Here is a 14,742-nt window from a genome sequence, read left to right as displayed (position 1 = left end):
AGATATGTCGAAAATGCTGCTTATCGCTCTCCATATTTAAAAGGGCACCAACCAAAAACTACTGCGTAGAATTAATTGGAATTTTTCACACACAAGCCTTGCTATATGAGCTCTCCAAGCATATAAAAATTATATGGCTTAAATGTGAAGTTGGGTGCAAAAGAATACAATTAAATCCTCTGTCGGGAAAAAACGAAATGACTTTCCGAACAACCCTATATATTAATAGTCCAGTAGTCATTTTAGCTTTCATTCAGAGCTTATTTTTTTGTGTCGAACAATTTTACGATCGAACTTTTTGCAAGTCTTAATTAACCTTGACTGAGTTGGGCTACAAAAATCACAAATTTCTTCAAGTTTAAGAGGCTTTTTTCGATTTTTAAAAATATTTATTAGAACCGATTTTATAACGTTTTCTATGCAACCATCTTTTTTAAAACGACGTATAAAATGTTATACCGTTGTTGTTTGAAAATTTCTGACATTCTCCCTATAGTATCAAGTACCTAAATATCCTCCAAAACGCGTATATTAAAAAAAAGAATGTCCTATGACCGAGGAACAACTTTCTAAATGTGTGTGCTATATAAAAAGTAGGAAGGAGCCGAGTTATAAAACAAACGTTAAAAAAAGACGTTAAGTTTTTCATATTATGTATACACTTTTGACTGTCCGGATCCCCGCCTTTGTATTCTACGAGAAAAAATACGAAAGGATCAATTATAATATTGGATCCGCCAAAAAATACGTACTCAAAATCCCTGATTACTAGCACGTTCAATCGAAATGCAAAAGAATAAATGCCAAAGTTCACGAAACAAAGACTTTAAGCATAATTTTCTTAAGAGGTTTAAACTCATTGAGCATGTTACATTTATTATGAAGGGATTAAAAAATAAATTACAACATTTAAATTCATTTTATTATCATGTTTCTTGCTGGAGGCTCAGCAAGAGACATGAATTCATTATACAAACATGGTACTAGTTCTCATACATTGAAAACGTATGTAACTTTATTGTAATATAATGTATTACTTTTGTAAAAATTTAAAAACTTATTTGTCTTTAAAGTGTGATATTATTATTGTTCAATTATAAACCGGAACTTAAAAAATATCTAAATTAGTGCTTGAGCTGTTTTATATTCTTGAGCTAAATATTAAAGGGTCTCTTAATTGGTCTTGAAAAAGAAATGAGCATCGACCATACATATACGTATTCCTTTAATTTCTAAATTTAACATCTTTTTAATGTAATTCTTTTCTAATCTGTAAACTAATAATAAAATACACCAAAATTCATGTAGTGTGTTGCTCATTTCTCCAAGTGTTACGACCCTTTTCTCCAAACATAAGACGAGTACGCCTCTGTTGTGAAAATAAAATTTTTGTGAAAGGCATTTAAATAAATCTAATTTAGACCTTTCACGAATACGTTTCAGAGGAATTATTATAATTACAATTTGTTTATAAATTACAGTAGAAAATAAGAATTAGTTCAGTATACACATATATACTGTTGGTATAAACAGGTGCGTTATACATACATGAGAAAAGTTATGTTCAAATAAAATGGATTAATATTATTGAAAAATCGTCATGAGCAAAATTCCCTCAAATTACTTCTGTTTTAGACATTATTAAAATAGATAACAAAATGTAGTTTTCAATTCATTTTTAATAGTTTCGTCTCAAATCAGTATTCTGATATCGTAGTATAATATATAATATATTTATATAATAATGCTAATAATGACGACGAATTTAATGGCTACTTATAAGACATTTGATACATAAATACTGACCGACTTTTAACAATAATAAGAGAAAAATTACAAATATCATGTATATTCATTCATTTTTTTTTTGTTATCACAGTTGTTCATTAAATATATCCAAGGAGCCTTGTGGTTATATTCAATGAACTTTAATAAATTTGAGTTATCGTAACAAGTTTACATTCACACTTTAAAACGTCATAGTCACATAATTTACAACGTTTTTTCTTTAAATTATGCAACAGTGATGAAATATTTGTTTTTTTTTTTACTTAACAAACTCTAACTGTCAGTCTTAATACCTTCCTTTGAATAAAAAAATATTTTTTGACTGAAACACGTTCTATCGTTTTAAAAGGTACAAACAATACTTTTAACTGTTGCGCCTTTTACAAAATACCTTTTTTTTTATAATAGTAGTAATAGTAGCTGTCGAATTTAAGAAGTAAAGCAATTTACGTAGGTCTGATATGAAAATATTAACACGTGGAATATACAGACATTTTCTTTTCTGGATTCTGCTAGAACCGTAATGATAGATAACAAGATATGTTACATCTACTTAGAATTACACTAGAGTTACTGCACAGAATTTTACTTTATTTTTTTTTTTTCGTAATTTTCCCGGTTCCATTTTGACTAATTAAACAAAATACGATCGCAACAAATAAGTACAGAAGAATATAAAATTTTACAACGATCTATCCAAAACTACAAAAATTAAAATGTTCCTTTGGATTCAAAACAGAACGTTTTCAAAACGTAGGCACAATAGTAATAAGTATGGACGAAATATTACAACTATGCTGCTGGTACCCTCGAATGGTACAGAAATTGTTACGGTGTAATTGTAGAATATTTAATTTTATTGATTATGATGCAGAAATTTTGGATGAATCGTTGTAAAATCGTTAGTAATAAGTTTATACATACATATACATATGTATCTAACCACCATCGGAAGAAAAATACGACTGCTTAAAGTAAGCAAAAGTCTAAATTCAGCGAAATGTTTTAGTTAAAAATTTATAATTAATTATTTTTATTAACAAATGTACCTTACAAAAATATTTTTACAGGTAAAAGTGCGTTCCATAAAAATAATATGCTGACACTAAGATCGATCTTGGCACGTAGAAAACTTCACTCGGTGAGTCAATCAATTGCATTATAGACTTTTTATTAATTAATATGTGTATTTATTGTCAGTCACCTACATTTCTTATACTCATATATTTACAATACTGCAGCAGATACTTTTATAAGAATAAGGTGACTAATTGATTTTTTTTGGCACTGATGCATGTGGTTGTAGTTTTTGTTGGTAAAACGCTGGTTTATTTTACTCGAAATCTTTGTTTAATTAATTTCTTGTAATTGAAAGGAAAAGCTGAAAATGTGATTTCCAGAATTTGAAAAATAAATTGCAATATATAAACTGGTAAAAAAGTTCTTTATTGTACGAATATCCGCTGTTTTTTCTTGATAAATTATTTATTGATCATGTGATCTGTTGAAAACTAAAAAGCCTTGTTTCGAACGTAATCTACATACTCTGTTTGGTTGTATTTCTTGTTTAGCGGCAGTAGTATAGGTAATGGGTCATGTTCATTTTGTTATCCAGTTTCTTCCTACTTAATTGTCGCATTAGATCTATGCGGATGGGTGAATTGAACTGATCTGATGAATAGGTGAGATAAATGGTGATCGACCAAGTTCTGGAGTGATTGCTTCACAGTTTGAGCTACTTGGTGTCAATACAGTTGGAATAAGACTCGTTACTTCAGGACTTGCAGTACCAACCTTTTCTTCATATACGCGGTCCTTTAAATGCACCAAATTAGAAATAACATTTTAACGAAATAAAATTGCCAGATCTTTATCAAGAGTAAATAGTTACTTCAGCTATTTAATAATGATGAAGAACTAACAAGCCGAAACGTATGCGGGATTTTTATAAAACCTTTAAAACATTGCTCCACGAATTTGTTACCGTCGAGTTTATTTCTTTTGTCAAAACTTTATTAAGTAAAACATAAAAAATTAATTATTCAATCCACTGCATTAAAAATGCCATAGTATCATTTTAAATTACAATCTTTCGAAATATGTGAATAGGAACAATAATTAGCAGTTTCTCTGTAACGTCTACAAAACTATTTACGTGAAGATATATTAGTAGTATTTTTTACAGGTTTGACAATAAATAAAAAAAGTACAGTTTATTGCACTGGCAGTTGCTGAGATAATAAATTGCAACATTTATTAGACAGACAGAATTTGGGGAAGTAAGAGATAGAAAGGGGAAAGAAAAAAAGGTAATTAGGTGGAAAGGGGAAGAGATAGAAAAGGTTAAAATATATATATATATATATACCTAGGATATATTATGGGACAGAACAACAATGATAAAATACATACATCTATATCTGTTAGGAAGTATATCGGGAATAGGGCATAGATTATGCACGAACGATTGGATTAGAAGAAAAAGGTTGTTTGGTTCGACGGTTACAAGTATAGCTCCTTATAGGGCAGAAGTATGGGGGTAGAAGAAACAGAAAACGTTCACAAGAAATATATAAAGTGATTGTTGCGTTTGGACAGAATACGCCAAATTATGTTGTACGGAGGGAATTAAAATGTGGGAAGATGGTAGAGGAAACTAGAAAAAGGGTGGTAAAATAAGAGATAAAACTTGAAAAGCTTATGAATATTGATGCATGTGCTGGGAAGGTGTGAGGAAAGTAAAGATTTAGATGATTGTAAGGAGATATTAAGTGGGAGTGGCAATGGACTAATCCTGCTAAAGAATACAATTAAAAAAGAAAAGGTTCAGCTTAGCTGATAGAAGGGAGGGTAAATGTAGTAGATAAATTTGTATTGATTGAATAAACGGTATATATATAGTAAACTAAGGATTAGGATTAGTGTTGTGATATGATCAGTTTGAAAAGTATATGCAAAAAAAGGAAGAAAATGAATATTGAGGAGTGATGAGTAGATGATAGTAATGTATAGGAAAAGGGACAGTTTTATTTTTATTTTTTGAAATGTTAATAAAAAAAGAAGCATGTTAGTATTTAAGTTAACTTTCGTATTGTAATTGTCCTGTATGAAGAAAGCTTAGTTTGATAAGTATTGTGCATACCTGTGTAAATAACTTTATATTGAAGTAAATGTTTATATATATATTAGAAAGACAAACCATAACGATTCATTCTTACCTTTGTAATAAGGAACCCACAAAATTAAAACGGAACCAAACACTTCCATCAAATTATAATATTATTTTTATTTACCGTACCTACTTGACGATTGTAATTCGGTAACTATTCAAAATTTCAAACTGTTTAAATTAAGAAGTCTTACCTGAGATTTGTCATACTTTATTCTTTTCCATAAAAATGATTTCTTATCAGTTGGCGCGCTGTTTGAAGGATTTTCGTTATTGGATGAGTAATAATTGGGGTTTGAAAATGCCATCACTCGCCTTCCTGTTGAGTATATCAATTTCTTCTTATTTTTTTTATATAAAACCACAAACACGACGAGTACAGTAATAATTATTATCAACATGATAGGTAAAAATGTTAACAGGAATAGTTTCTCTGATTCTTTAGTATCGTCTTCTTCGATTTGGGAATTGTCGTCGTTTTTAGAACCAGACATCATCCTCATTTCGTCCAAAGGTTCGACTTTGAAGAATACCCAAAATGCTGGCTCTAACAGAAGCAATGATATTCAGTGTCGAACTATCAATAATAAAATTTTTATCTACACACATACCTTGTGAGCAATCTGTTATCTTTGGATCATTTGGACATCCGCAGGTATAATTGTATACCTTAAAGAAGCAAAAATGAGAACACTGACCATTGTTATCGCTACATGGATTCCATCCAGTTTGACGACTTTCCGTAACAACCGTTATACCAACAGCGCCATCAAGGTTGTCCCTTATCGTTGTTATGTTTTTCCCAGTGGATTTATTTGCCCGTTTCACTGTTTTTTGTTTCCAGTCTGTCCAGTATACGCTATCTTCATACTAAAACAATCGTATTATTATATATGCCTAGACGCTTTTCGTTCATTTATTTCTTACTAGTGTTAAGCCGAAAGGGTGTGGTGCTTCAAGTGTTTGCCCTCCAGATTTCGGATGAATCAATTGAATGCGGTTCTGTCCGTTAAGATCCGACGATTCTATTCTGTCCAAATAGTAATCTGACCAGTATAATCTCTTCTTTTCGTAATCTAAAGTTAAACCTGTAGGATATCTCAGCTCATCAACTATTAGAACTTTTCTGCCCGATCCGTCCAGAAAAGATCGCTCAATCTTAGGCTTTCCTCCCCAGTCACTAAAATACATTAGTCCCTTAGATGGAAAGACTGCAATTGATCTGGGATCCTCCAGGTCCTCATTTATCAATATTTTCTGGTATCCTGGTCCGATTTTTGTTACTCCTACAACTCTTTGACTAGCATCAATCCAATACAAATTATTGGCAATCCAATCAACTGCTAAGCCGTTTGCCGTTACCAAATCTTTTATAACTTCCCTTACATCTGATAGATTGTGCATATTTACGCTTTTAATAACGAGGTCATCAGTGAAAAATAAGAGCCGTTTCTTCCAATGGAAGTCAACGTTTATTGCATTAAATATACCTCCCACAGGAAGAGTAACATCCCACAGTTCTTCAGTGTCCAAACTTATTCTTACTAAACTTGACCTTGTAGAGAAGAAAATGTATTTGGTGGGTTGTTTCTCACAAATTTTGCCATTCTTGGTCATAAGAACCCCCGTTTCGCATGCACAAGTAAATGAATCTGGACGTCGCAAACACAAATGCGAACATCCACCGTTATTATTACCGCAGGCGTTTTCATCAACTTTGTCTTTCTGTACTGCCCTGACGTCCATTAGTAATTCTAAATTTCCACGAATTTTCTTGGCATTTGTTCCGTTAAATTTATCAGCTTGATGTAATCCTTGCGTTTTCCAATCGGTCCAATAGATATGATTGTCCACTACCACTAGCCCATACGGATGTGGTACTTCGGTAAGAATTGTTTTTCTTCCGTTTCCATTAAAATCGCTGCATTCTATTTTCCCACTCTTTCCATCGTTCCAGTACAAACGGTTTTCGTGAGAATCAATTGCCAAACCGTTCGGCCATTTTACACCCGCAGTTATGATCGCAATTCTAACATTTTAGGTACATAAATTTACAAAAAATATTAAACTATTAACATGACATACCTGTTCGAACCGTCCATATATGCCTTTTCAATTTTGGCGGTCGTTCCCCAGTCAGACCAAAACATAAGCCCTTCACGATAATGTAATGTAATAGCCCTCGGCTTATCTAATCCTTTCCACACTAGTAATCGTCTATTCAATCCATTTAATTCTGACACTTCAATACTGTTTCTTTTTCCGTCAGTCCAATATATCTAATATAATTAAATCAATCATAATTTTATGTATAGTTTAGCATCTTGAATAATTACCTTTCGTCCGGATGAATCTACGGCTATTCCTTCAACCATCTGTACTTCGTTGTAAATTATAGGTCTGACTTTGGTTCCATCCAAAGTAGCTTTATAAATTCCATCCTCTGCTGTGTCAGCCCAGTATATTAATCCAGTATTGCGATCTATATCTACTGATACAACGTTCTTAAGCGAGGAAAATGGTAAAACTACATCTTCAATATATGGAACATCCAAAGATATCTGTCGTATGTAAGTTCTGTGAGCGAGAATGAGTGAACTTTTCGGTCCATTTGGACAAGTTCTTTTATCGTCCTAAAAATTGAAACAGTTAACAGCACATTGCTAAAAAAATGAATAAAATGTAATTACAAGTAGTTTTATCCCTGTTGGACATCCACAAGAATACCCCTTGGGTTTTAAGAAGCATAAGTGGGAACAATTTCCGTTATTTTTACTGCAAGGATTATCAATGTACGTTCTTTTCCGATGGAAGATTCTGACATCTGTTAAGTTACTGATTCCTGATTCCAAAACGGTTCTATTTAAACCCGTTAATTTATTTGCACTTTCTATACGTAAAGCGCTCAGGTCTGACCAGTAAACAAAATCACCATAAATATCAAGTCCAAATGGATGCAGTAAATCGGTACCTTAATAAAGAAAATGTCACGAATTTCACTGAAGTACAAATCAAGTTAGTTAACTTACTTATTAAAACCTTTCGATCCGATCCGTCAAAATTCGAATACTCTATCCTTTTCTCTCCACCATCGGTCCAATACAATTTCCCATTGCTGTGATCGACTGCAAGTCCATTTGGCCAGTCCAGATTGGATATTATAATAGATTTTCTTTGAGTACCATCCATTGCAGCTCGTTCGATTTTGGGCTTCTCTCTCCACTCCGACCAAAACATATATCCGCCTATAATCAAATCAATATATAACGTTATCCATTTATGCATCTTTTGTACCTATTAAGATAATAATTCTTACTTAAGGGATCAACCACTATGTCATGGGGCTTCTCCAATCCTTCCCAAATAAGCAAACTTCTCATCGATCCATCAATATTAGCCACCTCGATTCGTTCTCTTTCGGTATCCGTCCAGTAGAGTTTCCTTGTTATCCAATCGAAATCTAAGCCAGCTGGTGTTTCTACAATAAAGACAAATTATGCAAGTAATTTTAATTAAGTATCCTACGATAACGAATTTTAATGCTTACGTATGTTAGTGTGAACCAAAACTCTTTGATCACTTCCGTTCCAATGAACTCTGCTGATAGTGTCCTTTTCTACATCAGTCCAGAATATATAATCTTCTTTGGAGTCCCATGCCAAAGCAATAGCCGATTTTAACCCATCCAATGGTATGACCTATAAAGTAATATTGAGTAAATCTAATTTTATCGTTCGAATAATTCTACCATTTCGTGTTGATGCGCAGCTTCTTCATCGATGTGTTTTATTCTTAGATCCTTATTTCTGGCAAAAATTAGGAATTTCGTTGGTATTTTACACTTTTTGCCATCGGAAGCCAATTTTAAACCCATGTGACAAGCGCATGTGAAATTCTTGTTTGCCGGCAGACACATGTGCTGACATCCACCGTTATTATTGCCGCAATGATTTGGAAATGCCGGTTGTCTTTGAGGATGAAAACTGTGTATATCCATGGGAAAATGTAAATGCGAATGTAACGTGGTAAGTCCAGCTCCAGTGGCTTTATTTGCAGTTGATATCGATTTGGTATGCCAATCGGTCCAGTAAACCGCATCTTCGAAAAGGGTTAGCGCAAATGGATGAGGAAGTCCTCGACTTACTACCTTCTTCCTATCTCTACCATTGAAAAGTGATGATTCAATTGCACTGTGTTTGGCGTCTGCCCAATAAATTCTACTAGACGTGTAATCAATAGTAAGACCGTTAGGCCAAAATATTGATTCTGTAATAATACTGATTCGATTAGTGCCATCCATTTCCAGTCTTTCTATTTTGGGAAAAGGACCCCAATCGGTCCAAAAGACATAAGCTTCTCCAGGATGAACTGCTATCGCTCTTGGCTTATCCAAATCACTCGCAACGAGAATTGCTCTTTGCATCCCGTCCAAGGTAGCAACTTCAATTCTTCTGGTACCAGAATCGGTCCAAAAGATTAAATTATGTATCCAATCAACGGCTATTCCGCTTGGGGATTCTAGACCCCACCTAATCACATCTAAAACTAATATTTCACAAAATCTGTTATTGTTGTCGATACCGTTGATTACCTTCTATTCCGGTTCCGTTCGTGTAAGTTTTACGGATTACATCAAGTGAAAGATCCGACCAAAATATAAGTCCCTTTTCATAATGGTAATCCAATGCTATTGCATTATGGAGTCCTTTCAAAATAGCTGTGTATTTTGAAGACGATTTTTGAAGAGAGACCTGCAGTCGATTTTAAGAATAGAACATTGAAAATGACGTATCGGATTTTTATTTTTTACCTGTCGAATATCAACTCTATTGGCAAAAATTAAAGTCGGGGACCCTCCAAGGGCCTTGCACGTTCTCAAATCCGGTCTTAGTATGTATCCGGTCATACAGTCGCAATTAAAGCTTCCGACGCTATTTGTACACTTTTGCGAACAGACAGGTTCTGTTTCGTATGCACATTCATCAATATCTTCACAACTAGAATCATAATAAGATAATTGAAGAATAAGAAAAAAAATTTTGAAATGTCATAAAAGTAATAGAGCTTCCGGATATAATTAAAACCTCATTTTAAGAATATTTCTTCAAATTCTCTAAAGCGAAAGGTTCTTGCTAATTTTACCTGACTCCGTCAGTTCCTAATTCGAAGCCTTGCCTGCATGCACAACCACTTTTGCCATTGGCTGAGGTGATACATTCTTGAGCACAGGTATCGTTGACATTGCATTGTCTTTTAGTTGGGCAGTTTTTTTCATCTTCACCTCTCGGACAGTTTTTCTGGCCATCGCACACGTGTTTTTTTCCGATACAAAAATCGGTAAACGTCTCATTACCGATCGCACCCATACAAGCAAATTTAGATTTTTCGCAAACAATATTGCATTTCACTTCATCCTCTCCGTTATTGCAATCAGGAACTCCGTCACAAATCCATTTTTTCTGTAAATAATAAAACACTTTTATAATTTATCTTGTGGTCTACTGATACTGCTTTGGAATTAGTAAAAAGCGCTTTAATTGAAAAGCCATTAATTTCTACTTTAGAAAGGGCAAAGTTGACGTTCAGCAGTTTTCGTAGCGAATAATTACTCTTCTAACGTTATTCAACATCCGCAAGAGGATAAAAGCTAACCGATAAGTACGTTATTGAAATTATTTGCATAACATGATTAGTTAGATTAGAATTTCTATGGTAGTTTCGTACCAGTATGCATGCACCATTTGAGCAAGTAAATTCCTCAGGGGAACAAGTAACGTTATGATCATAGTTACAATTAGCTTCATCGTCATCATCTTCGCAGTCCTTCTGTTTGTCACATCTAAATCTTTCAGGGATACATTTACCACTTTTACATCTGCAAAAGATAGTAGTTTATACATATTTCTATTCCTGGACAAAAAAGGAGGTCCATAAGGGGTTTATGGTTAACCATTAGACCCTCCTCCTTTTTAAAAAACAAAAAGAAAAACGGAAAAAACACAAAAAATATTTACTTAAATTCTCCTGCCACGCAATTTCCGGTAGCACTCTGGCAATCTTCTTCATCGCTCCAGTCACCACAATCGTTGTCTCCATCACATCTAAATGCATGTTTGATACACTTTTGAAAAGAGCATTGGAACTCACTTTCCGGATTACACACCAGTTCTTCAGAAGCTAGAAGTTTAAAAGCGTTAAGTATTAAGCATGCATTCGTAAACCTAAAATTTGTTTTATAGTACCACAACTTGCATCTTCGTCAGATCCATCTGGACAGTCTCTTTCGTTGTCACACCTCCAACTTTTCGAGATGCAACTACCGTCGGCGCAACTAAATTCATCTTGGGTACATCTGGAATCAAAACAATTTCTATTTAATTTCACCAATGCTAAATATCGTTTATGAAAACAAAAAGCACCCTAGTATCGTGTCAGTTCAATTGCTGTTTACTGAGTTTGACTTGTTACCTACTCAAAAAGATTAGTGCAGTACCTATACTGAAAGTAGTTTGGATTAAAAGTATTCGTAGAAACACCTCCAGCAATGCTTTTCCGACCTTTCAGATTATTGTTTTGAAGTACTAGGCAAGACATATAGAAAAGATGATTACATATCTATTTTTCGTCCTTGTTTGTTGTAATTTTCTATGAAAGGCTTCCTTTAGGATTTTTTCAGATATTTTACATTAGTATAGTTTAGAAAAATACCTTATAATTAATGCGTAAAAATCAAAAGACCCCAAAATATTTTCTGTTGCATTTTAGAAGACCTTGTAAATACACCTAACTAAATGACGTAAGTACCCAATAGGAAATGAAAAAACATTCCATACATCGTCTAAAAATTATTTTCGCGAACATATAGTTTTGAGTTTCAGTTGTAATGTTTACCCACATATTAGATTTAAATAAGAGTATGGAAGACTGTGACATTCATACAGATAGCCAGTTTCGTAATTGACCATAAAACTCTGCAAATGCTACAGATCTTCAAATATCAACTGTTCTTCACAAAATAAAAATTTTTTTCTTATTAATTTCCATTATCTCTCTGATTACATTTATACTAACAATATATAAACTCTTTCAGATGAAAGAACCACTTTATTTAGATAAAAACTCCCACGTTTCACCCTTTGATTGAGGGCTTTTTTGTTATCCTTTTCAAATACATATTTCTTTCATTGATAGTGGTTTTAGTTCTAGTCACGCACTTTTTGAAAGAATATTTGACGAAGTTACATTTTAAAATATAATTTAGAAGGAATCAAAAAGTTTTATGAGAAATTGAATTTTACGTGGTCTCTTTCTCTCTCTCTCTCTTTCTCTCAGAAGTCGCCCCTGCATGTGGGAGGACGACAAATAAATCTATAGACCTCGAGAAAATTACAAGCACTCGAGATGAAAGTCACTCTGTTGCTACACCCACTCCTTTAATTTATTCCCCTGAAGTGATTTGCAACTGTTTTAAACGAATTTTTTAACGTTATTAGGTGCTTGACGTTATTTCGCAGAATCAAAAGAAATTGAATTTTTAACGAAAAATACAAGACACTTTTGTTGACACGTTCGGTCTACTACAAACTCGTTCTCATTCCACCTAATGAAATCTTAGCCTTTTCGACACCATCAAAAAACATCAAACGCTACATTTTTCTTTGGGCCCCAAATTATTTAATAGAACACATAATACGCAATACAAATCGCCAATATAATTATGTAAACTAAAATAAGAGACTCACCCTATCATCTTAATTACCACTAACATTGTTTATAGCAGACCTGTGTTTCGCTCACATAGATTGTGGGCGAAACACGTGTCCGCTGTGAATAGGGTTGCCACCCGTACTTTATTATAAAGTATTGTACTCTATTTCGACTGTGCGTACGTTATACTTTACAAGACACATAAAGTACGCAAAAATATTTTATTTAAGGCCTTAAGTAAACAGCGTAATTTTGTAAGCGATTATTCGAAATTCAGAGTACTTTTACATCAATAATATTGCACAGAAAAATTGCAAGCCATGTTTACAGAACAACCTGATTCCCCAAATCTGTTCAAAGTAGTGTCACACTTTTGCTGTCCGTTCCGGCCACTTCAGCATTTACAGAAAGAGTATTCTCTGTTATGAACGCAAAGTGGCGGGACGACAGGAATAAAGCTTCATTAAAACTAATTAAAAATGAACTTTTAGTTTACTTAAATCTTTGTTTGCCATCTTTAGAGGCTACTAATGTATTTAACAGGGACAGCAATTTGTTACTGGCTGCTATGTGTAACAAAAAATATGTTTTTAAAAACAAAAAATTAAGTACTTTATTTTTATGCCGAGTACTTTTTTTAACCTTTTAGTTGAGAAATACTTTATGTAAATCCTGAAAAGGTGGCAACCCTAGCTGTGAACAACGTTAATGGTGCCTAATTGGGGTGATGTCATATACTTAATCCCCAAATATTACAAAGAAGTTTAGGGTATAAAAAATGATATTGTTTGTTGAATGCAAATAGGAAACAAATTATTAAAAAAAGGACAACAACCCGGAATTAAAAACATCAAATGCATTTTTTTTTGCCTTTTCAGTAAAGTCGATGGTAGATAAATAAAAATTTATTTAAAGTAGAAAATTGACACGTGATAAAGGAATAAATAAACTAACAGAGGCTCGTCTTAATTACCACTAACATTGTAAACTGCGGACTGCAGTTTTTCGCCCATTTCTAATGTGGACATTATCAACGCGATATCCTGATTATAAAGTGGGCGAAATATTTGTTGCCCCAGTATTGACTGATAAATTAGAGTGAGTCTCTTTTAATTTATTTAAATATATATTTTGTAGAACAAAAGAAAATCTTACTCAGTTTTGTTACAGCCAATTTCGTCGGAAAAGTCTTTACAGTCATTGTCGTTATCACAAACCCAAGTAAAGGGTATACATAGGCCATTAGTGCATTCGAATTGGTCGTCGGTGCAGTTAACTACCCCTCCTAAAAGCCAAAAACCAATCCAACATATTAAAAGTTACAAATAAATTATTAAAATTTAAATCGCCTCAGAATTTAATTCATTTATTTCTTATGAAATTATTTCAAACAAATAAAAATTCAAAAACGTTGCCGTTCCAGTTTTTTGAGAAATTTTGTAATATTCATCAATACTGCCAAATACAGTGCGATGCTTACCACAGTGTGTTTCATCAGAAAAATCACCACAGTCATCATCACCGTCACAAAGCCAATCTTTTGAGATGCATTTTCCAGATTGCGGGCATTTTACGTGATTCTTTAAATCTTCGCACTTTTTCTCTTCTTCTTCACACTGTAATTCATCCTCCTCGCCCTCGCAATCAGGTATGCCATCACATCTAAATTAATAATCTTTCGTATCAACTTATTATGTGCTTTTACATTGCATTTTATTAAACCCTAAGTTAGAAATAAAATTATTCCAGAAGTTAATTTACTTTTTTAGTAGTTGTATTTTAATCATGTTACGTAGACTTTTACTTATAATTTTAGGTGATTGGTAAATCCCCTAAAAATAGTATGTAAAATATAGGTAAAACTGACGTTTTGGCCCATTATTCCGTTTTAAATTAATAAAAATAAGAATCAAATATTAAATGTTGAAATTCATGTTCCATTTGAATCAACTACAAATTACCTCAAGTTAATGAGGAAAAAGTTGTTGTTGTTGTCAATACCTCGCCGGGAATCGAACTCGACACCTTTGGCTTTACTCACCAATGTCATCTCTCGTAGCTTAGTAGTCAGAGCATTG

General features: G+C 33.2%; 1 protein-coding gene across 1 annotated transcript in view; it reads right to left on the bottom strand.

Annotated features, from left to right (window-relative positions):
* Positions 1-2,334: 2,334 nt before the first annotated feature.
* LOC108741451 (low-density lipoprotein receptor-related protein 4) overlaps positions 2,335-14,742 on the bottom strand; it is a 19,290-nt gene continuing 6,882 nt past the window's right edge. Inside the window, exons 5-22 of the mRNA XM_025977514.1 lie at positions 12,383-12,385; positions 11,200-11,309; positions 10,972-11,134; positions 10,682-10,832; positions 10,100-10,416; positions 9,768-9,954; positions 9,549-9,708; positions 8,706-9,496; positions 8,505-8,655; positions 8,274-8,435; positions 7,987-8,202; positions 7,648-7,928; positions 7,294-7,590; positions 7,043-7,236; positions 5,885-6,986; positions 5,569-5,827; positions 5,152-5,504; positions 2,335-3,603 (exon numbers count right to left, since the gene is read on the bottom strand). Coding sequence (XP_025833299.1) covers positions 3,433-3,603; positions 5,152-5,504; positions 5,569-5,827; positions 5,885-6,986; positions 7,043-7,236; positions 7,294-7,590; positions 7,648-7,928; positions 7,987-8,202; positions 8,274-8,435; positions 8,505-8,655; positions 8,706-9,496; positions 9,549-9,708; positions 9,768-9,954; positions 10,100-10,416; positions 10,682-10,832; positions 10,972-11,134; positions 11,200-11,309; positions 12,383-12,385 — 5,068 coding nt within the window. The 3' untranslated portion in view covers positions 2,335-3,432. The remainder of the gene's footprint in view (positions 3,604-5,151; positions 5,505-5,568; positions 5,828-5,884; positions 6,987-7,042; positions 7,237-7,293; positions 7,591-7,647; positions 7,929-7,986; positions 8,203-8,273; positions 8,436-8,504; positions 8,656-8,705; positions 9,497-9,548; positions 9,709-9,767; positions 9,955-10,099; positions 10,417-10,681; positions 10,833-10,971; positions 11,135-11,199; positions 11,310-12,382; positions 12,386-14,742) is intronic.

The sequence above is a fragment of the Agrilus planipennis genome, unplaced genomic scaffold (genome assembly GCF_000699045.2).
Source record: "Agrilus planipennis isolate EAB-ADULT unplaced genomic scaffold, Apla_2.0 scaffold278, whole genome shotgun sequence".
Taxonomy (NCBI): domain Eukaryota; kingdom Metazoa; phylum Arthropoda; class Insecta; order Coleoptera; family Buprestidae; genus Agrilus; species Agrilus planipennis.
This window is presented reverse-complemented; position numbering and strand designations above follow the sequence as displayed.